Source organism: Talaromyces atroroseus (assembly GCF_001907595.1).
Source record: "Talaromyces atroroseus strain IBT 11181 chromosome Unknown scaffold_4, whole genome shotgun sequence".
Classification (NCBI taxonomy): Eukaryota; Fungi; Ascomycota; class Eurotiomycetes; order Eurotiales; family Trichocomaceae; genus Talaromyces; species Talaromyces atroroseus.
In genome coordinates this window covers 223513-248374 of record NW_017971436.1, presented here as the reverse complement: position 1 = coordinate 248374, position 24862 = coordinate 223513, and the positions used below count along the sequence as shown (strand labels likewise).

Genomic DNA, 24862 nt, shown 5'->3' with positions numbered 1-24862 from the left:
TGAAAGGCGATATCACGTGTGCGATTACATCGACACGGTAGATTCTGATCTGAAGATTCGTCTCGCAGTGCAACCCAAAATACTCGCGAGAGTAAATTGAAGCCCGTCATCACGCACGGAGTTGATGTAGCTGGCATGACTACTTCATCCTCAGTTATCATCGAATCGTCCACCTCAAACGGCAGGAGATCGTTTAAGTTGAGCGTATCCAAGGCCACGGGATCCAAGAAGGCTAAGCGATCTCCGAACGAGTCCTGTAATTCGCTATGTCTGTTGATTCCGTTAGTATAATTGATGCCGAAATATAATTAGACAGTCTAGGTGCCGTTATTGAAAGCTCAATGCTTAGAATTGATTCACTTGCGGTGAACTGACTTACACAAAAGCGTAAAATACCAACCAAAAGCCTCTCTTCCTGAGCTCTTGGTCAATACAATTAAGACCGTGATAATCAGACGTCGCGGAGAATCTAAGTAACCGGGCGATTTGCATCATCTCAACCTCTGCCATTCGGCTTTGGTTATGCTCGCCTATCTGACGTAGAGAGGCATATGTCAAATACGAGGCTGAAAATTTCTGAAAGTTGATTTCATCGAACCAGCTGCGAGTTCGTAGTCTTGCAAGTATTTCAAAGCAACGGTACACCATGTCTTCACGAGATTGGAAAGGCAAAGGCATGCAATACGCCCTGTAAAATTCAAATCGGCTTGGCATTGTTGCTACTACCAAAGATGCTAGACCGATCAATAGTGCTAGGAATCCGGAATCTGTGCAGTCTCGGTCTTGCTTGAGGCTTTTTCGAAATGACGGTATATGAACAATGGGTACGACTGGATACACAAGTTCCAGAAAGTCCTCAATGATAATCATGAGAAGCCCTCGATTGCATATAATATCGGTTGGATACTGGTGTTCTTCATTTACTCTATCGATCGGAGATTGGACACGCCATGTTTGAGATCCATCCGAGTGGTTTGGTGACCGCAAGGTAACATCGTGGCTTGTATCTGAAGATTCTTCTATTGTATGGACATGTCTCGCGGCTGTTCTAGGCTAAGTGTCAGCCGTGATACCCGTAATCGATGTTCTCTTCTTTTCTTTTCTTCTCTTCTTGTTCGCGCTTTTTTCTGTTTCTTTTTGCTGCTTTAGCCTGCTTTGTGTCATACCCTTTTTTTGGTCCTCGAACTTTCGATGGAAGTCGGAAGGTACATGACAGATCTAGCCTCTGACACCTACTACACCGTTCGTCTGGGTTTTGTGTGTCCAAAGTGCACTTGGCCTTTCGTCTACGACAGATATCACACGCTTGGGTGGACAGATTTCGTCGATTCGCTGGGCGAGCACTGTTATATGGCATGTTTGCAGAGAGAGAACGATATGTGCAAAAAATCGTAGCAGACTCACAACTTACAAATGATGAGAGGAGGTCGCGCTAGACTATAAATAGTAAGCGCCCAAAATTTGGTCCATGTCACATGAGATGTACCCCCGTGGGGACAGCCCTTTTGGGAATAGCAGGATCCGGCACGTGATGCTTATGAAATAAAACAAAGGACTGGAAATGGTTGAAGGGGTCAACGATCAAGGTTAACGTATTTCCCGAGTAAACCGGACACCCGAGTAAACCGGACACCGAGGACCCACATTATTTTTTTAACCCTTATAAATTGTATATAGAAGTAGAAAAATATAGATTTAACTAGCTAGGAGGATTGGGGCACCTATTATGTTTATGCCCTAGTTATCAGCAATTATTATATCTAGGAGGTGCATGCCGAGGTGCCTGTAAAATATTATTTTGATTAACTAGCGGAGGGGGGTTATTAATTTTATTAAGTGATTATATTAGCTCTCTGTTTTTAGAAACTATTAAAATACTCTTATTTAGAAGGATTCTTGTATGTTTATTATAGTATCTTTGTAATTAATCAACTAAATTATATAAATTATAATTTTTTTTAGTTAAAATAGTAGTATTATGTATTATTATTAAGAAGCCTTTAATTAGTTAATTAAATACTTGAGTTGATGGTAAAGAAGGGTTTAAATTAGATATATTAAGAAGTCTTTTAATAGAGGTAGCTTGCTATTCTAATATATATATATTATAAAGTGTTTTAGGGCTCTAAATAGTGTTTTTTAATAAAAGAGGTAATATTTTCTTCTTAATACTAATTTGTAATTAAGATAGTATTTTTTTAAGATTATAAAGTATAATTTTAGTATATAAAAAACCTCTTATAATATTTTTTATAGTATAGGTTTCTCGATATATAGAAAAAAGAATTTTTAAAAAGACTTCTTTATTTATATAATAAATCCTATTCTGAATCTGACTCTTAATAGTACTTTTATATGAGTATTTTAATACTGAGAAAATGCCCATATCTAAAGGCTAAAGAAGATATAAAGAATGTGGTAGTAGATAGTATAAAATAATATTATATTTATTATATATTTAATTAAATTCTAATATTAAATAGCTATTATAGCTATTTAAGATTAAAAGATAATATATATTAAAAATAAAAAGCCTAGTAAATAGCTTAAATATCTTTTTTAATTATTATAATCTAATTTTATCTAATATCTAGTTTTTTTAAGAATATATAATTGACTAATTAGATAATAATTAAAATATAGTATATCACTTAGCTTGATAATAAATTAATTTAAAAATAATTAATAAGGACACTATATTATCTCTATTTCTAATATATTTAATAATAATAATTTATTTATTGTGACGGGGTTTGCAAGAATGTAGCTGGGATTCGGCTTTGGCCTAGGAATCAATTCGAATATATAATATATATATATGTATGCTTAGCAGCTAATTACTACTTCATGAAGACCTAAGGCCACTTGTGGTTATAAGATAGTGTGTGCTAAGCTACTAGTCTAATTAGTGATAGGAAGCTGGGTGAGGTTATATATCTGCTGTATTTTGAAGTTATTCTTAATTTTATCTAGGATTTTGTCTTATAGTTATTCCTTTTTTTATAAGAATGTATTCCTAAGCCTAAAACTTTATAGACTTGTAGGATTTAATGTATAAAATTAGTAGTTTAAGTTTTATAATGAAATCCTTGTTCTTAGTAAAAAAATTAAAGATAGATAATAGGTATTAAATAGAGGATTAAATATATAGAAAATAGTTGAGATTAATATTAATAATAAATATATATAAATCTTTATTTTTTTTATTCTAATTTCCTTTTTCTTTCCCTTTTCTTTCTTAGCTTTATCTTCTTTTTTAATAGTAAGTATTATCTTAATATTATACTTTTTTATTAAAATTTTATTAAATATAGATTTAGTGTATTTTATATTATTAATTTCTTATTTTTCTTATATTAATTTAATATTTAAGATAATAATAAGATAGTTTTAATCATCTTATAATTAAGTGTAGTAGTTAATTTAGAATATCTAATTCTAATAATTTAAACCTATTCTAGTTATTTTTCTTTTTAAGAATAGTATCCTAATATTTAAGAAAATATTAATATAATAGTAGTTTATTATTATTAATCTAGATTTATTTTTATATTTAAAGTACCTTATAAAAATATTATCTATATAGATAAGTTGGCTATATAAAATAAGTTATAAAGTTAAGCAAATATTAATATAATTATTAATAATGTAAATAAATAGATAGCCTAAACTTTTATATATTTTTAAAAGTCCTCTGGTTAAGTCTTTTAGTATAGTTCTTATTTCTAATATTATATCTAATAATTTCTAATCCTCTACATCTCTAAAGGGTAAGATAAGTAATAATATTCTATATATAGGGTTTCAATACTAATAGGGTATAAAAACATATGGTTAAATTTTTATATAAGTTTCTATGCTTAGTCTGCTTTTAATTATAGATTATTTTGAATTCTTATAACTGCATTAAACAGTGGTATGTTTATTATAATATTATAACTTAATTATGCATATATTATTAAATATTTAAATATAAGTGTATTTTTATAAGTATATATTTATATTTTAATTTAAATATCTATATTATTAAATATCTCTTATTTTATAACTAATACTAATAGTTTATAGTGCCTTAAGTTCTTATTGGATTATTTAAAGACTTTAGCTAATAAGTTCCATTAAGATTTAGTAATAGAGGATTTTGGTAATTAATATTATATATTAGATAGAGTATTTAAGACTTTGAATTATGTATTTAGAAAATATACTATTAAGATAAACTCTAATACTAAAACTAATAATAAAAATATAGCTTTAATTTAGCCTAGTTTATTTAAAAAGTATTTAATTATAGTAATTTATATTACTTTATTAAAGAAGCTTTATCCTTGTTATTCTTATTTTTAGTTAATATATTTAGCTAATAACCCTACTAACTTTAGTAAAAAAAGAAGATCTTTTTTATTTCTCTCTATTAAGCCTATTTATAAATAGGTATCTATATCTAGGCCTTTAGGCTCTTAATCTTGTAATCTATTTCTTTGGCTTTCATAATTAATTAATTAAGTCTTTATTAATTATATAGTGTAAGTTTTCTTTAAATCTTATAACTGATGATCTTTATTAATAGTTTATAGTATAAAATAGGTCCTGTATTTATTCTTAGCTATTATAAATTAAGTTTTTCTTTATCTTTTCCTTTCTTATTTTAAGTTATGAATAGTCTTACAATTTTAAAGGTAAGTTTTAAATGCAATATAATTATTAATATTTTTCTCAGGTTCCTATGTGTAATCTTTTTTAGAATAGTCTATTTATTTAATAAGATACATTTTATTCTTTTTAGAGCTTTTTTCTATATGAATTTCTTTAATCTTGTATTCTCTGATGTTGTTTATAATAAGATTATTAGATGAGATTTTATTTCTAGCTATATTCTTAAATAGTTTTAATAAGGAGATATAAAATACTAGGTGTAACTGTCAGTATTATGGGGGCATTTTTAATTTATATGTATTTATTCTTTATATGTCTAGTATTTGAAAGGGTCTAATAAATTTAGAATTAAACTTTAATTTTTTTCTATCTAGGGGATAGATATTTGTGATTTGTAATATTATCTTATTATTAATTTAAAACTATATTGCTATATATTTTTTATTAAAATATTTAGATTAATTCTCTGATATTTCTTTTAATAGCTTTTGAAGTTCTTTATATTTAATCTATAGTTAGGTTACTTATTTAGTTACTAGTATTTGATTCTTCTTTGTTTCTGAGATTTCCTTATTAGAATCTGTACCTGGGGGGTTCTGATTAATATTAATATAAATATCTTCCTAAAAGCTTATTAGTGTTTTGGTAGGTAATATTCTAGTAATACTATATATACTATTATTATATATATATTAAGCTAGTGCTAATTACTATGTTTAGTTATTTTATGATAAATTAATATATGACTAAAGATAATGTTCTAATATCTGATTCTATTATTCTATTTAGCTATTAATTTGAGGGTGATAGGTTATGCTAATTCTTTTTTTTGTATTAAGGTGCTAACAGAGCATTTTCTAAAATATAGCTATAAATATTATTGCTTAATTGCTTATAATATTCTTAGATATAGTAAAGTATTTGACTATTAATTTATATATAATCTTTGCTAGTTCTTTTGCTAATATAGTGGTAGATATAGATTTATATATAATATATTTTATTAATAGTTCTATAATGACTATAATAGTATTATATATTTTTCTTCTTTAATTTAAAGATAGAAGCTTTATTATAAAATTTAAGATGACTAATTTCTAAGGTTTTATAGATTTTAGTAATGATTTTATTAGTTTGTATTTTTTATGTTATAGTATATAATTATATTAGTATTTTATATATATTAAGTAATAGTATTAAATTATATTATAAAGCTCTTATTAGAAATATTTTAATAATATTATTTTATATATTCTTTTAATATTAAAATAACTTTCTTATAGGTTATTATGATTGACTTATAGGACTTTTTATTTAAATGTGTAGTTATATAGTATATATACTATGTCTTTAAATCTAAGTAGGTTATTAGCTCTAATATACTAATAAGAATAATCTATCTTTAAATTTAGATCTACTATCTGTTTTTGTATATTCTTAGCTTATATGTCTATTTATTGGTAATAATAAATAATAATAGTAAGCTCTTTAGATATATCTAAATAGACTATCTTGATTGTAGTAATTATTATTATTTTAAATCTTAATATTAAGAGTTTTAGATTTCTTATAATACTAGTAATTATTTTTTTTTGATTACTAGATATATTTTAATACTCAGAGTTTAAATTATTATTAATTTAAAGAGTTTTTATTGCTTTTTTTAAATGCGCAAATTTTATATTATTAGAATTATATTTATATTTAGAGGATTCTATTCTTATTAAGTAAAGTCCTTAGCTTAGCTTTTTTTTAAGTGTTGGCAGTAGAGTCTATTAGTTACTTTTAACTTTAATATAGTCTGGTTTTTAACTTGATATATCTATAAGATTTCTATACCTTAACTAATACTTAATATTAAAATTAAATGTTATAAGTTTCTTGATCTATTAAGCCTATCTTTAATTTAGTTTTTTTATGATTATGAAATATTAAAGATTATTATAATCTAAAAAGATAATTATAGGCCTATTATTATCTTCTAGATAGTACCTTTAGTATTTAAAGATTTTAATAATAGTTAATAGCTTTTTATTGTATATTTTGTAGTTAAGTTTAGCTAGGATTATTTTTTAAGAATAGAATATTATTGGATATTATAATTTATTAATTTTTAACTAACTTAAGATTATTACTATAGTGAAGTTTAATGTATTGATTTCTACTCTAAATAAGAGTTTTGGTTTGAAATGCTTAAATATAGATATTTATATGAAGCACTTCTTAAGGATTTTAAAGATATTTTATATCTTTTTGATGAAAATAAATTTTATATTAACTTCTTGTTCTATTTTTAATCTTTTTTGTATTTATTTATGATTTTTAGTTATATTTAATAATAGTGTAGTAATTATAAAGTATCTCTTAATAAATCTATAGTAGAAGTTAGTAAAATCTAAGAATTAAGCTACATCCTGTATATTCTTAGATTTGGGTTATTTCTAAATGGTGGTAATATATTTAGGTTTTATTTAAATATCTTTTATTCTGATTATAAAATCTAGAAAATGTATTTTATTAATTTTAAAAATATATTTTAATAGCTTGATATATAACTTATACTATTATAAGTAGTTTAATATTTTATAAATATTCTTTTTATAGATGGCTTTATTCTTTAAATATATAATAATATTATCTAGATATACTATATAGCTTATATCTAGAAGATTGCTTAGCGCTTAATTCATATATAATTAAAAGATTGCCGGGGCATTTGTTAGTCTAAATAGTATAATAATATATTTATAATACCTATATTAGGTATGAAAAATAGTTTTCTATTTATCTTTTTTCTTAATTTGAATGTAATAATATATATTTTAAAGATTTAGCTATATAAATATTGATACTCTAAAGAGCTAATTTAGGGTTTCTCTAATTAATAGTAAGAGGTATTAATTCTTAATTATAATAGTATTTACTTTTTAGTAGTTAATATATAGCTATAAGTTATTATTTTTCTTAAATATAAATAAGATAAATACTCTAGTAAGACTCTTTAACTTATAAATCTAGTCTTTAATTAGATTTTTTACTAGGTACTTTTAAAATACTTCTTATTCTTTTAATCTTAGCTAATAAATAGAATAATATAGTAATTCTTTACTAGGCTTTAAATTAATAGTATAATTATAGATTATATATTTAAATAATATTACTATCTACTTTTTTAAGAAGATATTAAAATATAATTTTAAATATACTAATAATTCTAAAATATTAATAACTACTAATTATAAAAAATCTTTAATCTTCTTCTTATCTAGATTAGCTTTTTTTATTATAACTTTTCTTAGATTTATAATATAAATAATCTCTTTATTCTCTATAACTTAGTAAAATTTTTAAGTTATAATCTATTTTTTATATAATTTTAGTATATGCTCTATAAATATATTATTTCTATTTTTTACAGAGTCTTATTACTATATAACCTTATAACTTATATAATAGAGTATAAACTTAGCTTTTTATTTAATAAACTAATAATAATATTACTATCTTATAATATAATAAATATTAAGATTTATAACTAAATATTATAGTAATCTAAGTATAATATTATATCTTTTTACATTAATAATATTATAAATCTATTAAGTACTTTCTAGTTTATCTTCTAAATTAAAAGCAATAATATTTAGTAAAATCTTTTTATATATTAATATTAAATACCTATTAATTATCTTTATAATTATAGCTAGATCTATTAGGAGATATATATTTTTTTATACTTATTCTTAGTCTATAAAATTATCTTTAATAGCTTTATTAATCAAGATAAGTGCTTTTATATAGCCTTTTAAGATTTATATATAGATATATATATTAATATATAATCTTTAATTTAATTATATAGTGTATAGCTTTAATATTATAATAATATATTAGATCTTATTAGGAAGTTATTTTAAATCTTTTTTAGATCTTTTATTAGGATTTTTAAAGTAATAATTCTTCTTTATATGCTTTTTTTTACTATAATAGGTATATATTAATAATTTCTAAGTTTTTAACCTATCTCTAGAATTTTTAGTTTTAGATTTCTTCTAGAAATAGTAACCACTATAATAATTATTTTTTTAGTTAGATTTATTACTTTAGTCTAAATTTTAATTTAAAATTTTATTTTTTAAATCTAAATTTAGCTTTATAACTTATTTCTAAGTAGCTTAAAGTTCCTTTTTTTATTCTAGTATAAAATCTTCTATTTTTTAAAAGTATATTATATAGTTATTATACTCTTTAAATTTATTACTTTATTATATAATTTTAATATATATAAATTTTATAATTTAATCTTTAAGATAATATTTCTAATTTTTATTTATATATATTTATTTTAAGAGATATTCTAGTCTTTAGATATAAATATTAAATTTAGATATAATTTAACTTTTTTATTACTATATCTATTAATATTATTTATTTATATTCTAGTATAATAGTTCTAAGACACATATAATATTTATTAGAAAGAATTTAAAGTCTTTTTATATTATATAATTAATCTTTATTTTATCCTTTATAAATATATTTTATTAGTTAAATATTTTCTAGCTTAGCCCTTTAATTATAGTTAGTATTTTTTATTAATTAGTATTTTTAAAGTTATAATAGTAATTATATTTTATAAAATAATATTTAAGTTAGAGTTTAAAGGATTCTAGTTTCTTTATATTAATATTATTATATTTTTTTTTAAGTATTAGCTTTAGCTATTTTAGAAAAATAATTTCTATAAATATTTATAATTTTTTTTAACTTAATAGCTCTTTCTTAGTTATTATTTTAATATTAATTATCTTTTACTCTTTTTTTTTTTTTTTAAATTAAAATAATTTAAATCTTTCTATATATTAAAATTCTATATTAATAAGCTTATTAATAATAAATATAATAGCTGTTGCTTTAGCTTTTTAAGTTTTTAAAGTATAATTTAAATTATAATTCTTTAATATTATATCTTTATAATTTTAATTACTCTAGTTTTAAATTTAATAAATTTATTTATTATTATTATTAGAAGATTTTTCTCTAAATACTCTATTAATAATTTTAATAAAATTATAGATGCTAAAGTCTTATTCTAAGTTTTTATAATTATTAGTTTTATAATTATAATTTTAATATTTATTTTACTAGTTACTACTAAAGATATATTAATTTTATTTTTCTCTTTATTATCTAATTTTATCTTTATAATTTTTATTTTTTTTTTCTTTATTAGAGTCTCTTTAATATCTAAAAGATATTTAACTAGAAGTAATAATTTTTTAGAGGCTTATTTTTAAATATATAAAAAGACATATTTTAGAGCTATTCTAAATAATAATTACTAGGCTCTTATAAAGTAAGTAATTAAATTATAATAGGATTTGTAAGAATATAGCTAGGATTTAGCTTTAGCCTAGAAATTAATTTAAATATATAATATATATATATATATATTTAGCAGCTAATTGCTACTTTATAAAGGCTTAAGACTACCCGCAGTTATAAGACAGTGTATGTTAAGCTGCTAGTCTAATTAGCGGTAAGAAGCTGGGCGAGGTTACGTGCCCGCTGTACTTTGAAGCTATTCCCAACTCCATCCAGGATTCCGCCTTACATTTATAGTTTCCAGATTAAATAAGACTAGATTTTTCTAAATAATTAGAACTATATATAACTTTTACTATAATTATTATTCTTATAATAAAGCCTATCTTATTGAAGTTATAAATATTATTATTAATAATACTATATTTAGCTTTTAACTATTCTAGTTGCTTAAAGAAAGAATAAATAATAACTAGATTCTTATACTGGGCCTTATTATAGATTAATTAATATATAAATCTTATTTTAAGATTAGGTTATTACTTTAAAAAGGATCCTACTTAGTTCTTATCTACTTTATTAGGAATCTAGATAAGATCTCTTATAGTAAGTAAAAGATTTACTATATTATAAAGTATACTAGGTCTAGAGGGATATTCCTAGTATTCTAGAGAGAATATCTAATCTTAAAGCGAGGTCTTCTTAGTAAGGGTTAATTTTCTGTATTTTATACTAGTTTTTTAATATTTGATTAAGCTCTATTATTATTCTAATAATATTGACTTACTAATATTAAAAAGATATACAGCTTCGCGCAAACTATTAATTTGTTTATTTTTTAATGTGTTAATAATAAGAAGAAGTCTTCTCTCATAGCTAGGATTTATTTTTGCATGTTTTTTAGGCATTTTTGATGTTGTAAAGTTCGTGTGAAAATGATGATTTGAAAATCAAGTGGAATTTTTGGTGGGGTGTCCGGTTTACTTGGGTGTCCGGTTTACTCGGGAAATACGTTACTTTAGAAGTGTGACTCATGGTGCGACTGTTACTATTGTGTGCAGAGTTGGCAAATTATGGGTCATAAAAGATCTGCATGTTTTAGGTGATATGTATGCCCTGGGCCGTGAAGTTCACCCCGTACGCGGTGCTGGTCCCGGAATTTACGTCGACTCCTCTGAATGATTTGCTCAGACAGATCGGAGGAGGTACAATGAAAGTGAAGATAGGGGAAGTCTTTCGTCTTGACTAGATTGTATAGATGAGGGCGCTCCTGAAGGAAGAAGTGGTTTTGACCGACTAATACTGTTCATATTTCTTTCATAGCAAATTATTTGACTAGATACAATTGCATATAGCGAAAACATCAATTTTGATGAATCCAAGTATTATACCACTTTCATTCCTTGATTTCAGTCTTATGAAACACATCTGTTGGATATTATTTTCCGTTAGCCTACTTAAAATGGGATCTTTCTCTGACAATTGTACAGACGTAAAGAACAAGACTTACTCGAAATTTCGGGCATCCACGACGCCCTGTTCTTGCAGAAAAATTCCCCCTTGGGAGGTAGAGCCTCAGGATCATCTAGTGAACCTACAACGATGAACCGAAAGTGATCCTTCGCAGCCTCCTATACGTACTCGGGATCAGCACATCGCTTGTTTTGTATTCACCCATGAAGCCTTTCGTTTACATATTTCCATCTACTTAGGGAAAGGCATATTGCTTCGAGGAATTGAATGGAAAATGGGAAGAGGTCAAAACAACTTACACCGTATTCAAGAATAAAACTCCCACAATTGTCGCAAAATTCTCTATTGACCACCATCCCCGATCCATTGTCTGCAGAATGCACCTTTGGTGTCCCTTTGGTAATCTTCACCGTATCCTTTGGCATCTTTGCTGTGAGTCCATAATTCGTTCCGAATGCTTTCTTGCAATTGATGCAGTGGCATAGTGATGTTCGAGCATCGTCTAACGAACTGAGAGAGACTTGATATTTGATATTCTCGCAATAGCACGAGCCTGTCAAAGTCGGCATGGTATCGTTTCGTCCTAAAGTTTTTCCAGCAAGTTGGAAACGATCAAAAAATTATATTTGCTCACCTTGTTTAATTCACTTGTTCGGGATATTATGCTCCCTGACGTCACGGCAAGCTGTTAGGGCTAGGGTTTAGGGCTGGCTGTGGCAAATGTAAAATTCGAATTATTCTGAGACCGCTGTCTTTAACGACAGATTTCAAACTAAGTGAAATTTGCTATCTATAGTATGTATAAAAGTAACATTTTCATGGGCTTATCGTGCTTGATTTAAAGCCCTACGTGCAGTACAAGGAATCAGACGACAAGAACAGAAATGGTAGCAATTCTTGGGTGTCCCCGGAATCACATCAAAAAGCCATGAAAACCGGGATAGAATTTGGTATTTTACTAACATAGATTTAGAGCTCGGAATGTACTCAAGTAGTGCTTCATTATGATCATTCGGTGTCAATACTCAACTCTATCATAGGGACACGTCCAAAATAACAAAACAATCGCACCGCACCAATTGTCATTACTGCTCTGCAGCACGAATATATCCAGCGAAAAAAAAAAACACAAAACAATACAAAACAAAACCTAAAAGAAAAAGGCGATGTAAAATCACACATAGCTTCGCGGTTAGAAGCTGATCAAGTTTAGAATAAGAAAATAAGACGAAATGACATAGTACAAATAAACAGTACTTCTCGTGATGAAATAAACGCCGTACGCCAATGCAATCGAGGAACCGCCGTATTACATAAACTGGCACTCGTGGTATCATGTCGTGAAGAATCCACCAATGGTCGCTGGTTTAGGTTTGTACCTTTGTGACTCGCTTCGCCGTCCCAATATGGGTGTTATGTACTTTGGTGGCGAACTTGAGACTGGTCAAAGTTTCTCCTAGGTGCGCCTGAAGAGGGCTGACCATGACGAACATCAGAGTTTTGGAGTTACCACCCAAGGAGAATTGCAACAGATAGGTAAGCTGGAATATATTTAGCGAAGTGGAAATATGTGAATAATGGAAGTTTTAACTCACCTTGCTGTTCCTATACGGGATATGGCCACCTTCCTTGCCAGAGCCCAAGGCCCCAATAACGTCTCCGAGACAGCTCAAGCTACGATTGATGTTCTGTGTCTCCTTAAGCCGATCTCCTGTCGCGCCACTATGGCTTAGTCGCTCACTACCAGCGAGATCGACAAGGTTCAGAGTACCTTCACACTTTTCTCCTGTGATTGTGTTGTGGCCTAGTAGGCGGAGAATGAAGACAGAATGTGACCTGGAAGATCTTCCGTTTGCTTTTGTGGCTGCGACAGATCTGTTCGAAGCAGCTCGTTTGAGGATCGACTCCACCATCTCCGGAGAATCGAGGGTAACGGTATTGACATCGGTAATTGTAGTTTTGCATTTCTGCATGTCGTGCCTGATTTCATGTTTCTTCTTATCAAAGTCATCGACTTTTCCAAGAAGATCATTCAAGTTTTCATTGTAAACCTCAACAAAATTGCCCTCCATTGTGTACGTCCATCCTTTCTCTTCTAGGCTCTTCGCGGTGTCATAAATCTGATGAACAGCACGCGGGATCATGCCATCTTCCGATGACATAGTGTGTGTCTTACCACTTCCCGTCTGCCCATAGCAGAATATGCAGACGTTGTAGCCATCAAGAGCACTTTGGACGAGTTGGCTGATTTCTTCAAACACGCCAGCATTCTGTGTATTAGGCCCGAAGACGCGATCAAACGAGAAGGCATTGTTTTTCCGAGACACAATACCAAGACTACTTTTCTCTTCTGGGCCCATAACGGCAATCTCTCGACAATCTTCGGCGTCATCTGGAAACGTAATTTGAGCAATGTCGGATTCAGGTTCCGATTCGAGTGGTGGTCGAACACGGCAGAAGACGCGAATATTCCCTTTCAATTCTTGAACCTGATTATGCAGCTTTCGTCGAAGTGTTTCCTCCTTACGCAGCTTTTCCTTTGCGTCATTTGTGTCGCGAAGAGCTTCTTCCAATTGCTGTTGTAGGCGTTCGAATGCCTGGGACTGTTCTTGGCTTCCCGACTCCAAGAACTCAATTCTTGCTTTCAAAGCGCGTATTGATGATTCGAGTGTTACGCTATTGCTGCTAGCCGTATCCAAGTAGCTGCGAAGTTCACGGTTCTTGGACTTTTCTGTTTCCACATCATCTTGCGCAGCGCGCAAGTCTCGCTCAAGGACCTCAATATGTCTGTCCTTATTCGCAATTTCTAGTTGAACCTTTTGCATGTCGAGAGCCTTCTGGGAATTTACTTGATGGATCTCTCGTTGGTATGTACTTCGTTCATCATCAAGTTCTCTTTGATGGCATCGTCGCAAAGTTTCGATTTCGTCACGATGCTGTGAAACGAGGGTTTCCATCTGTTTGCGGCCCTCGAGCCTTGCAGCTTCAGTGTCGATACGCATGCGTTGTTCGTATTCGTCCATGGCAATTTCATGTTCTGTTTCAGCATTTTTCAAAGCTTGCTCCGTGGAGGAAACTTTGTTTTTCAAAGACTCTAATTCAATGCGGAGCGTGCAATTGTTGGTCAACAATTCGTCGCGATTCCTCTCGAGCTCGTCAACTACAGCTGTCAGCGAAAGTCTGCTAGGCAAGGCTCATCATTTGCTTTACCTCGTGATTTGTATAAGTTGACAGCATCTTTCATGGCATCGCTGTTCTGGCCGGCCTGCGACATTTTGCTAAAGAGTACGTCGGCAATGTCTTCGATTTGCTGCTCCCTGGTGTCATGATCCCAGGCTTTTAAATGGGAAGATTTTGTTAGAAACGGTACTATAGTAGGGGGTGCTTTTTGAGGTGACTTGGGTTTGCGAAGAGACGGGGAATGTGAGATCAGAGAAGTTGGCATTGACTGGCGCAGGGGCGTCTTTGTTGCGGTAGAGCGTGAAGGAATCTTGCGCACTCTCCTCGCGAAGGACACTTGATCATTGGGGCAATCCAAAAGGGATAGCTCGCTCATAAGGGTACTCAATGACGAGTCTCTCCGTCTAGTAGGGAGACCATCAGGGGTGTGGGAGGAGTGTGGTGACGGGGTCCAGTTCATTGTGCAATTGAGGTACTTGTCATACGATCCAGGGGTAACTTGAAAAGTTCTTGGGGAATTTTGCGTACCCTTTCGTTTGCCCAGCACACTATTCGGTGATTCCTCCTCATGGGTCTCTAGTGACGTATGTGGTCGTGCGATGGAAGAGGCGCCTTGCTTCCGTTGGGTCATTGATGTTTGTGGTCTTGCTCCAACTGTTCGCTGGCCGGATCCGATGGTTTGGGAGAATGATGAGGTCGAGGTAGTTCTGGATTGTGTCGTTCTGGAGGAGACAGATGAAGAGAAGGAATTTGTTCGGGCGTGAGGTCGTGCGGCGCCATTGGGGATTCTCGAGGTCGAAGAAGAGGGGTGATGGGAGGCATTGGTTGTGGTCGGAGCTTCTGTGAGATCAGTTAGAGACACATCATAAGTAGTAAGATGGTTACGAGGCGAACTTGATATTGTTGAAGGTTTCATCCCACTCGTAGCGAAGCCCGGAGGCTTTAGCCCAGATCGAGAATTCGCTTTGGCGGAGTTCATCTCAGTCAAACCAGTCTGAGGGATTCGCGATTTATTGACGGCGCGATAATCCATCTGTGTTCCCTCTGCTGTTAGTTATGGCCGCACCCAGGAGTGTTTGTTGGTCGCATACATTGACAAAATTCTCATCCATCCGTGCTTTGGGAAGGACACCACCACTGCGCGGGGGAATTTGGAGAGCGATTGTGTCAAACGAATCCGAATAAAATTCACAACAGTGGCATTCCAGGGGCCAAATAAGTGGGCGTCGTCCCTCCAGCTGCGCAAGTCGCAGGAAGATGCCAGCGTCCGAGGTTGATATGTGCTTGTTATTGTCCGTGGCAGTTACCCGGCGAGACATGTAAACAAACTTAGTCAGCAACACAAGCTTGTCTCGGCCTTGGCGCCTTGGGCGGGGCATCCGTTTTGACTAGTCCCCTTTCGGACTCCCTCCTGGCCGCCACGTGATGCTGCGTAGACAAGCGAGCGCAGAACAATTTCCTCTGTAATCCTGATTAATTATATGGAGAGTTAGAGAAATCCTACGCACTATCCGCACAGCCCGAGACCGACGTTTCAACTCAGCCATTGGCGTGGTGAGATAGTCGCGTTGGGACCCGTTCGTGGCACAGTGCGCCCCTGGAGTTTATCTATCTGCGGCGAGGCTCGGCTTTCCCTTGCTACATAGTTCTACACCTACTCTGCTTTTCTCTCAACATCCCCCGAATTACAATTCAAAGTCGGTCCCGGTGACCTGTCTCGCTTCTTTCGCTCGATTACTTTTGCTGCGCAATCATGTCTGGTCGCTTTGTCCGCTCGTCGAAATATCGTAAGTCGTGTGTGCTTGTTCTTCCCCGTCCCGCGCTACGGAAGCTGACTGCCTGGGGGTGATCAGGACACGTTTTTGGCCAACCTACAAGACGAGTACGCCTGCACTCGGCAGATTCATGCGGATAACTTGAGACGATCGCTCATCTTTGAGGAATAGGAACAATGTTATGATAATTTGCGCGTATCCCGCAATGCGTGGGATACCAATCTGCTGAAGGTGCGACAACAAGTGGCAATCTCGCACTCGCCTCTGTCGCTAACCCCAAGTAGGCCAACCCCGAATATCTAGCTGTCAATTGGGAGGCCGGTGGCGGCGGTGCGTTCGCAGTCATCCCTCTTGAAGAGCGAGGAAAACTTCCTGAGAAAATTCCCTTGTTCCGCGGCCACACTGCAGCGGTGCTCGATACCGATTGGTAGGCGATTGCTTGCAACAAGCAATTTATAGCATGCTCCAAAAACTCATTTTATGATTAGGAATCCCTTCAATGATTCTTTGATTGCATCCGGTTCCGATGACGGCAAGGTAGGCTTGCTTGTGTCCCGCCATTCAGTGATTTGCATGCTAATATAGTAGATCTTCCTTTGGCGTGTGCCGGACAACTTCACCATTCGTCCCGATGTTGATTCCGACGAAATTCAGGATGTCGCGCCTGTTGGAAAGCTAAGCGGCCACCCGAAGTTAGTAAATGCAAGTTGGTTGCAATGCATTGGTGATAATTGACAGTCCCTGCAGGAAAGTTGGACACGTCTTATTCAACCCCGCAGCCGAGAACGTGCTCGCGACAGCCTCTGGTGATTTCACGATAAAGATTTGGGATATTGAAGCCGGTGCTTCGAAATATACTCTCAAGTTGGGTGATGTTGTGCAATCTCAGTCATGGAGTGCCAATGGATCTCTTCTGGTCACAACGTCCCGTGACAAGAAGCTGCGGTTGTGGGATGTTCGCCAAGAGCGCCCTGCTCATGAGACTGCTGGACATTCTGGAGCCAAGAACAGTCGAGCTGTGTGGATGGGCGAACACGACCGGATCGTCACCACCGGTTTTTCTAAGATGAGTGATCGTCAGCTCGCTCTATGGGACGTCCGAGCGGTACGTGAGCCCATCAACGGATTCAAGACGCTCGACTCGATATCGGGTGTATGTGTTCCGTTCTGGGACGAGGGCACTCAATGCCTCTATTTGGCGGGTAAAGGGTAAGTCTCCTGATCCGTTCTACTTTCACTTTTTTCACCCACTTTGGTCTATATATATGCTATATCACGTTACTGACTAGCGTAGCGACGGTAACATTCGCTACTTTGAGTATGAGAACGACAAATTCGAGTTTCTTTCTGAGTATAAATCTGGCGATCCTCAGCGTGGGCTTGCTTTCATGCCCAAACGCGGTGTTAACATCCACCAGAACGAAGTGGTCCGAATCTACAAATCGGTCTCAGATTCATACATCGAGCCGATATCTTTCATTGTCCCCCGTCGTTCTGAAGTGTTCCAAGACGATATCTATCCTCCTACGACTGGTCTGAAGCCTGCTATGAGCTCCGCTGATTGGCAAGACGGCAAAGAGGCTATTCCTCCCAAGATCTCTCTGGAGAGTCTCTACAATGGCACCGGTCTGAAAGAGGTGACTCCAACTCAAGACAAGCCAACAGCTACGGTGACCGCAGCAGCGCCGAAACCCGCTGAACCTGTTAAGGCAGCAGTCCCAGAGCCCGTCCGTGCTGAGCCTACTCCTGTTGTGCGACCTGCACCTTCCATGAAAGAACAAGGTGCCTCCATGGCCGCGATGATTGACAAATTCGCAGACGATGACAAGGAAGAGGAAGTTGACGACACATCTAGCTTTGAAGAGATTACTAAGCCTGTAGAACGGGTGGCAGCTCCGCCAACTGTTAAAGTAGTGCCACCTCCAGCTAAAGATAACGAAGCCACGACACCTGTAGCTTCAACGCCATCTACTTTTACCCCTACAACGACGGTCGAGAAATCCCCAGTTCCTTCCAGCACCGTGCAAGATGACATTGCTGAAATCAAGGCATTAATCGCGCAGCAAACCAAGACCATTGCATCTCAGGCCGAACAAATGCAAACCCTTACCGCGGAGATAGAGTCGTTGAAATCCAAGCTCGACAACTAGGCTTTCAATGGGGTTTTTTTTTCTATTTTATATCTGCGAGGTATTACACCGTGTAAAGTACTTGTTGGTCTTGATATTCTTTCCCTTGAATTTGCGAGATTCGTGAGAGCCAAAACTCAGGGTGGGAATTCTTTGCGGAGAGGAGTAGATTTTCCTTTTATTTGTTTTTTGTCACAAATTCATCTCTGCTGGAATCATTCTTCTTTCGTTCTTGTTGAAAGCAAGCGTTCTTTTGGGTGTGGAAACCAAAACATGTACTACGCCCAACCAACATATTGATTTTTTTGGTATGAAAAGAATTCAAAAGCTCCTGACTAATCTTTGAGAGGCATAACTACCGTTGTATATCTGCCTTCTTAGGTGCTAGCTAGGTAATTGTTTAGGCGCCCGAAACGGGAAAGGATAGCCCTAATCAAACGTCTGATTGACATCTGACTCCAAATCATCAGGCTATGTAATGCTTCTCAGTCAGGCCCAGGCCCCAGACAACATCGGCATTGAGCTGTCGCAAGCGAAAAGAAATATGCTGGGCATCGTACGTTTATTGGCCCAACAGTCAGGCTCTGGCGAACACCGCCCGCGCCGTCAGGGCCAGTCGCAGTGCGAATGTCGCTCTTAGTGCCAGACAAAGGGGCAGTGCTCGCCAACATGGATATTCATATGAAATACTCCGTTTCCTCAATGGACTTGATTGACTTCGGATGAAAGTGGCACGCGTATTGCTTATTTGGCTACTTGTCAAACCATTTCCCCGTCGTTTGTATAGTCATTCATTCCTTGACTCACGCCGCTCGACTCATATGATCAATATTCGACGAAGAAAGAAAACAGTTAATCCAAACATCGCTTAAATATCAGCCTGCGTACTAGATGGATGTTCACTTGCGTTCGCGATAGCTCGATATCGACGAAGCAGCCTAAGACATGGAACATATGGATATTCCCAAGACGCTGCCACCTCCATACCAGAGTCTACCTCCAACACCAGCGCTCTCGACAGCATCAGTCCATGCCCCTGATCAGGCTTTAGACTATCAGGATATCAGCTTTCCTTCAGTAAACCCCTCACATCATCAAACTGCACCCGGGGCGGGACATTACGCACCACATACATGCACGTATGCATATGGTAACTCCTACCACGCATATCCACGGCATCATGCATTCCCCCTGAATCTGCTTCATCGACCTGGAATTCGACGATGCGGTCGTCCCATTACATACTATCAACCAGCATGGCCTGTGTATTATGCACACACTGGCCGGGAACCAGCCTTAGCTGCTGCGCCATTCGTTACCCCTCCTCCACTACAACAACAGCAACATAGGAAGCAATCATATTTGCAACTCGGATCACTCTCAGCCACATTAAATGATGCTGGGAATCTTGCAGTTGAAGCGTATGATGCACTAGTGTACTCTTCATCAACAAGCAGACAATACAGAGGCGTGATGGATGCAGTTGCTCTGAGATTAGATGATGTTCTCACATCAATAGATGATGGGACGTATCGAGCCAGACCTACCGATATAGGTAAGTAGATTCGAATTGAATGAATGAAAGTAGTAACTATCTAATATAATATGGCAGCAATGTCGGAAAGCCATGCAATCTTTGCAAACTCAGATGCCACGGCGTCAGTAGGGAGTCTCGCGTCACCACAGGCATCGTTGCCAGAGGGCAGCCATAAACATCTAAAGGGAAAGACTCACAGATGTCGCACCTCATCATCGTCGGCGTCAACGACTAAAGTCAATGTAGCTGCCGAACGTGTACCGGATCCTTTCTCCAAAGCCTACCAGTATGCCAACGCCTACACTTCTTCCGCACTTCCTCCCCTGAAACTGTATACTGCAACCTGGCCACTTATCTGTCTTGCATCGACATATTCTCGTCGAGCCTATGAAAAGCCTTCTAGCAAAGAACGACAGAATTATATTTCGGGAGACTGGAGACGCGGCACTAAAGCCGTTGTGATCAAATCAGTGCCCCTTGACGAAAAAAATACAATCGTACTTGCTATTCGGGGGACGCAGAATTTCCAAGACTGGACTGTTAATATCCGAACTGAACCAACTGCACCCACGGACTTCCTCGACGATGAGGGTAATCTGTGCCATGCCGGCTTCCTGAGTGTCGCGCGGAAGATGATCAAACCGGCTGCGGAACATTTGCAGGACTTGTTGCGAGAAAATCCACGACGGACAAGCTGCTCGTTAGTTATCACAGGGCATAGCGCCGGTGGCGCAGTTGCTGCGCTGCTGTACTGCCATATGGTGTCGCGGACGGTGGCGAGTGAGTTGACGCATTTAAAGGATTTATTCAAGAGGATTCATTGCGTGACATTTGGCGCACCACCGATCTCATTGCTGCCCTTAACAAAGCCAGATAGCAAGCTACGAGATACCAGAAGCCTTTTCTTCGGGTTCATTAATGAGGGTGATCCAGTAGCTAGAGCTGACAAGGCATATGTGAAGAGTCTTCTAGAACTATATGCACGGTCAGCGCCAGCAAGCGGTTCTCCAGTCAAGCCCCATACCTCATCTTCATCAATAAATAACATCAAAAGCACAGTCAAACCAATATGGAAAGTCCCCGAAGCGACTCTTTCTTTAGCAGGACGAATTATAGTGCTGCGAGCCCGGAAACACACCTCCTTCAATCGACCATCCAGTCATTCAGGATCGTCCACGAAAGGAAAAGAGAAAGACAACCGGAACAAACAATCAGCATATTCTCCGTCAACAACCATAGAGGCAGTCACTGCTTCTGACGCAGAGCTTAGAGGGCTAATCTTTGGTGATCCTCTGATGCATACAATGGATCTATATGTACGACGTATCGAACATTTGGCGACGAAAGCCGTTGTTGGGCCGACACTTCCATAGGATCGACTCTGATTTTTGGTCTTGTATTATTTCTATCCTGGTTTTGGCAGCTATGTGATTGTCTAGATATGAGGTCCACGTGGAGTCTACTTTTAGTGATGTACGAGGATGGATGAATTAATCGAGATATACCTATGATATCAGCTTCAAGGTCTCTGGTTATAGTACTTATCTGGAGGAACACCATACAAGTATAGAATGTAAACGCTTGAGCTAAAAAGCAAAGAAAATTGATAAAGGCGTTTGTAGGTGTCTATATGGATCCATAGAGACTTTGCACCTTCTGACATATATTATTATCGTTTGCAATAACCATGCTGAGCGCTCTTAACTAAGGGATAGGATGGTCCCATCTAGGATATTGTTCGATCCTATCCTTTAGACCCTTATCGATCACAATCCACAGAATCCAAATTCTTGACTGACGTAACCTGAGTTGCTAGGCATTGTTCCTCGCAAGCTCACTGGGTTACTGTAGTTTGTCGTCAAAACCGCTGAACTGAGTATCTGATCCTAATGAGCAGATATGGGTAAAGATATGGCTGAACCACTACTATGGAGTGGTTTTGAGATATCGTTCAATGTCCTCCATACGCTATGCTAATAGCACACAAATTCATAGGATCCGATTCGTAAAATGCTATTTCTACTTTCAAGAATATTATCTATATAATAATATGGATGCTACAAAATAGCCGTCAAAATGTCGTAATATATATATCTAGTGTCTATTAACTTTTCAAATCATCGAAGCCTTTGCTGTCTCGCCCACATGTTCACAAAGTCCTGCTTCTCCTTCACCCCTAAACCGACTCTCTTAACCCTCCCCAGACGTGCCAACGACTCGCCAACGTAGTCGAGCACATCTATCTCATGTCTCGTCAAGTCCGAAGTTTTATTTTTGTCTACATTCTCCACAAGGAATGAAGCTGGTTCCTGATCCTCATCCTCGTCAAAAAAGTCTGTGCTGGTGTTGCTATGACTCCGTGACGATGGAGACAGACTCTTCGTCGTGACGTATTCGGCGACGCGAACGCGGATAAAATGAGTTGGCTTGCTGAGCAGATTCCACAGGAAAGTCAAGTAACTGCCAGGCACAGGGGTAGTCACGTCTGCTTCGGTGTACCGTAAGCTCACCGGATAGATCTTCGTGCGTGGCGGTACAGATACGAGAGATTTGCTGAGTGGAAGGATACCACGACCATTGGTCGTTGTGCATTCAGCGAAGACGACGACGGGTCTGGATCGATATTTCTGGATGAGGTCGGAAAGATCAACCAGCCGTGCATTTGGTGGTGGTGTGACATAGGGATATGCGAATGACCGCAGTATAGCTTGCAGAAGTGATAAACGCTCAACCTTGCGCGTATTAGGATATGATGCGGTGAACACGGGGTCAAAAATCGCGGCGAGATATACTGGGTCGATAGGCGAGGTGAAGGAAGATGCAATGATGCAGTTGGCAACGGGAAGGCGGGATCGTTGGCTGGCAAGGCGTCTGTGTAATTCAATCGTCAGTATGCCTCCTTTGGTTCATTAGCGGACATATTGGTGGAAAGCTAACCCTCTCTTGACGCCGTCAACCTGCAAATCAATCCACCATAGGCTCGGCACGCCGAGTATACACCATAAAGATGCCTTCTTCCCAAGGGAACCAATTGGTAACCATTGCAAAACAACGAAGTAACTCAGGCACACGAATATAAGAAGTGGAAGACGGAAGCAAAATAGGAAGACATGTAGCGGAAGCGCATAGCCCGACCGTGGAGTAGGAATGGGCAGGAAAGGAGCTATGCCGGAACCTGGTAGGTCGTGAATCACCACTGTTAGAATGTTTTTGTACAACGCCACCAAATATGTCAGTGTGCTAGGACATACCTCGATCTCGAAACTGGGAAAATTTCTCCATTTGTGCGCTACTGCAACACTACTTTTCCATGCGACGGGGATATGATCAAGGCAATACAAACAAATTCCTAGATCCGACAGATGCGCAAAAGTTGCAAAAAGAGTTGCATGTCGTATCTGTCGTCAGCCGAGATAGATATCAGTGCGGAGCTGCAACAAGTTGATCGCTATTCAAGACTAGCAGGGAATATAAGCAGGCTAATAAAATCCAAGCTGCAGAATGCTAACAGGGGAGTTGGACTTTCTTCCAAAATTGTTCGGCGAAGCATGTGAAATCCGTGGCATCCGCGCACGTGACTCCGCTGCTTGATTCGGGGATGCCTCAGCTCTCAGGCCTACATTTTACACTTTTTGACACAATCAAAATAATTCAATGCCAACAACTGCATCGATGGAGCTTCTCCTATATCAACAGAGGCCTAATCCCAGCTATTCATTCTCCCCATACACTTTGAACCGTGTCGCCGACCTGATGATCCCATTGCTCGAGTGGGCGCTCTTCACTCTCCAGCACTTTCTTCCATATGAGACTTAGATCTCGACACTGGTGCCAAGTTCCAACGCCATCAACATTATAGTTCTTAAATGTGCCATTTTGGTAGTAATGAAAATGCGGAGCTTCCAGCGTTCCATCAGCCGCACACGCTATGGACTGTATGCGGGGAATCAGCAACGAGCTTATATTTTTCTGGTGACTCGATATTATGATCAATCTTACCTGCGCAAGGTACGCAAAGCAATGCTTGTAATGTGTACTCGCATTGACAAAAGCACCTGCTCCCTCATGGCTGTGCTCATGACGCTGATTATGTCGTTGTTCCCTATCGGATTGATTGAGCTGGCCCTCCAGGTCCCGAATCGTGTCCCATAGCATTTGCAAGCAATGCAGGCCATGAAACATGCCTATGCCCCATGGCTCCGAGGATGATGTCGTTTCATTCGAGGTCAGAAATAAATAGCCGCCGCTGGGAGGGAAGAGTTTATCCCAGGCTTCATCGCCTTCGTGATTCAAATCTTCTAATTCGTTGATCTCATGGAAGAGTATTCCACGCCGGTTGTCATGGTGTTGGATATCGAGCAGTTCTTCGATGGTCATACCGTCGATACGCTGCTGTCCTTCCTGTTCATTGTCATTGTCAAACCCATAGCCTGTAACAATTTTCTGGGAGGCCATGGAGAAGAAGCTACAACTTCTTGGTGACAGGACAGAAAGGTAAATATCAACGGTCAACAGCAAGATCAAGACGCTAAGCATGCCAGCAAGTAGTGCATGATGTCTTGAGCTGCTGGTATTCGCTTTGTAGCCCATTGTGATATTTGCTTGTCAAACCAAAATTCAAAGTCCAAAATGTTAACCGAGACGAAAGACGTAAACCAGGCCAGATTTTGGATACATTTGTTAGAAGATGAAAAATGTAGGACGATTACGAGTCTCCGCTAAAAAAATGCTTTCAATCCTTTGTTTCATTGTCTGGTCAATGCTAGTGCACTATATTTCCACATCTG

At 36.1% G+C, this 24862-nt stretch overlaps 5 protein-coding genes across 5 annotated transcripts, besides 6 other annotated features; 2 read left to right on the top strand and 3 right to left on the bottom strand.

The window, feature by feature from the left end:
• Nucleotides 1–1583: 1583 nt before the first annotated feature.
• Nucleotides 1584–2344: a repeat region (Identified by RepeatMasker using a combination of RepBase library and repeat library created with RepeatScout).
• Nucleotides 2252–2516: a repeat region (Identified by RepeatMasker using a combination of RepBase library and repeat library created with RepeatScout).
• Nucleotides 2484–2741: a repeat region (Identified by RepeatMasker using a combination of RepBase library and repeat library created with RepeatScout).
• Nucleotides 2730–10276: a repeat region (Identified by RepeatMasker using a combination of RepBase library and repeat library created with RepeatScout).
• Nucleotides 10271–10445: a repeat region (Identified by RepeatMasker using a combination of RepBase library and repeat library created with RepeatScout).
• Nucleotides 10446–10950: 505 nt separating this feature from the next.
• Nucleotides 10951–11001: a repeat region (Identified by RepeatMasker using a combination of RepBase library and repeat library created with RepeatScout).
• A 376-nt stretch (nucleotides 11002–11377) lies between these two features.
• On the bottom strand, nucleotides 11378–12023 carry UA08_03969 (hypothetical protein; the record flags this gene model as incomplete). Its single annotated transcript, XM_020266551.1, has 3 exons — nucleotides 11378–11409; nucleotides 11492–11612; nucleotides 11754–12023. The coding sequence occupies 3 exons, from the start codon at nucleotides 12021–12023 to the stop codon at nucleotides 11378–11380; spliced, it is 423 nt and encodes a 140-aa protein (XP_020120806.1).
• Nucleotides 12024–12821: 798 nt separating this feature from the next.
• UA08_03968 (hypothetical protein) lies at nucleotides 12822–15667 on the bottom strand (the record flags this gene model as incomplete). Its single annotated transcript, XM_020266539.1, has 3 exons — nucleotides 12822–12995; nucleotides 13050–14614; nucleotides 14665–15667. The coding sequence occupies 3 exons, from the start codon at nucleotides 15665–15667 to the stop codon at nucleotides 12822–12824; spliced, it is 2742 nt and encodes a 913-aa protein (XP_020120809.1).
• A 720-nt stretch (nucleotides 15668–16387) lies between these two features.
• On the top strand, nucleotides 16388–18559 carry UA08_03967 (hypothetical protein; the record flags this gene model as incomplete). The annotated part of the gene is made up of 6 exons (XM_020266528.1): nucleotides 16388–16421; nucleotides 16713–16836; nucleotides 16898–16946; nucleotides 16998–17101; nucleotides 17157–17618; nucleotides 17704–18559. The coding sequence occupies 6 exons, from the start codon at nucleotides 16388–16390 to the stop codon at nucleotides 18557–18559; spliced, it is 1629 nt and encodes a 542-aa protein (XP_020120810.1).
• A 924-nt stretch (nucleotides 18560–19483) lies between these two features.
• UA08_03966 (hypothetical protein) lies at nucleotides 19484–21011 on the top strand (the record flags this gene model as incomplete). Its single annotated transcript, XM_020266517.1, has 3 exons — nucleotides 19484–20093; nucleotides 20151–20855; nucleotides 20953–21011. 3 exons carry the CDS (start codon nucleotides 19484–19486, stop codon nucleotides 21009–21011), a joined length of 1374 nt encoding a protein of 457 aa, XP_020120807.1.
• A 1181-nt stretch (nucleotides 21012–22192) lies between these two features.
• On the bottom strand, nucleotides 22193–24665 carry UA08_03965 (hypothetical protein; the record flags this gene model as incomplete). Its single annotated transcript, XM_020266506.1, has 5 exons — nucleotides 22193–22946; nucleotides 23013–23271; nucleotides 23327–23339; nucleotides 23805–24008; nucleotides 24075–24665. The coding sequence occupies 5 exons, from the start codon at nucleotides 24663–24665 to the stop codon at nucleotides 22193–22195; spliced, it is 1821 nt and encodes a 606-aa protein (XP_020120808.1).
• Between the last annotated feature and the right edge of the window lie 197 nt (nucleotides 24666–24862).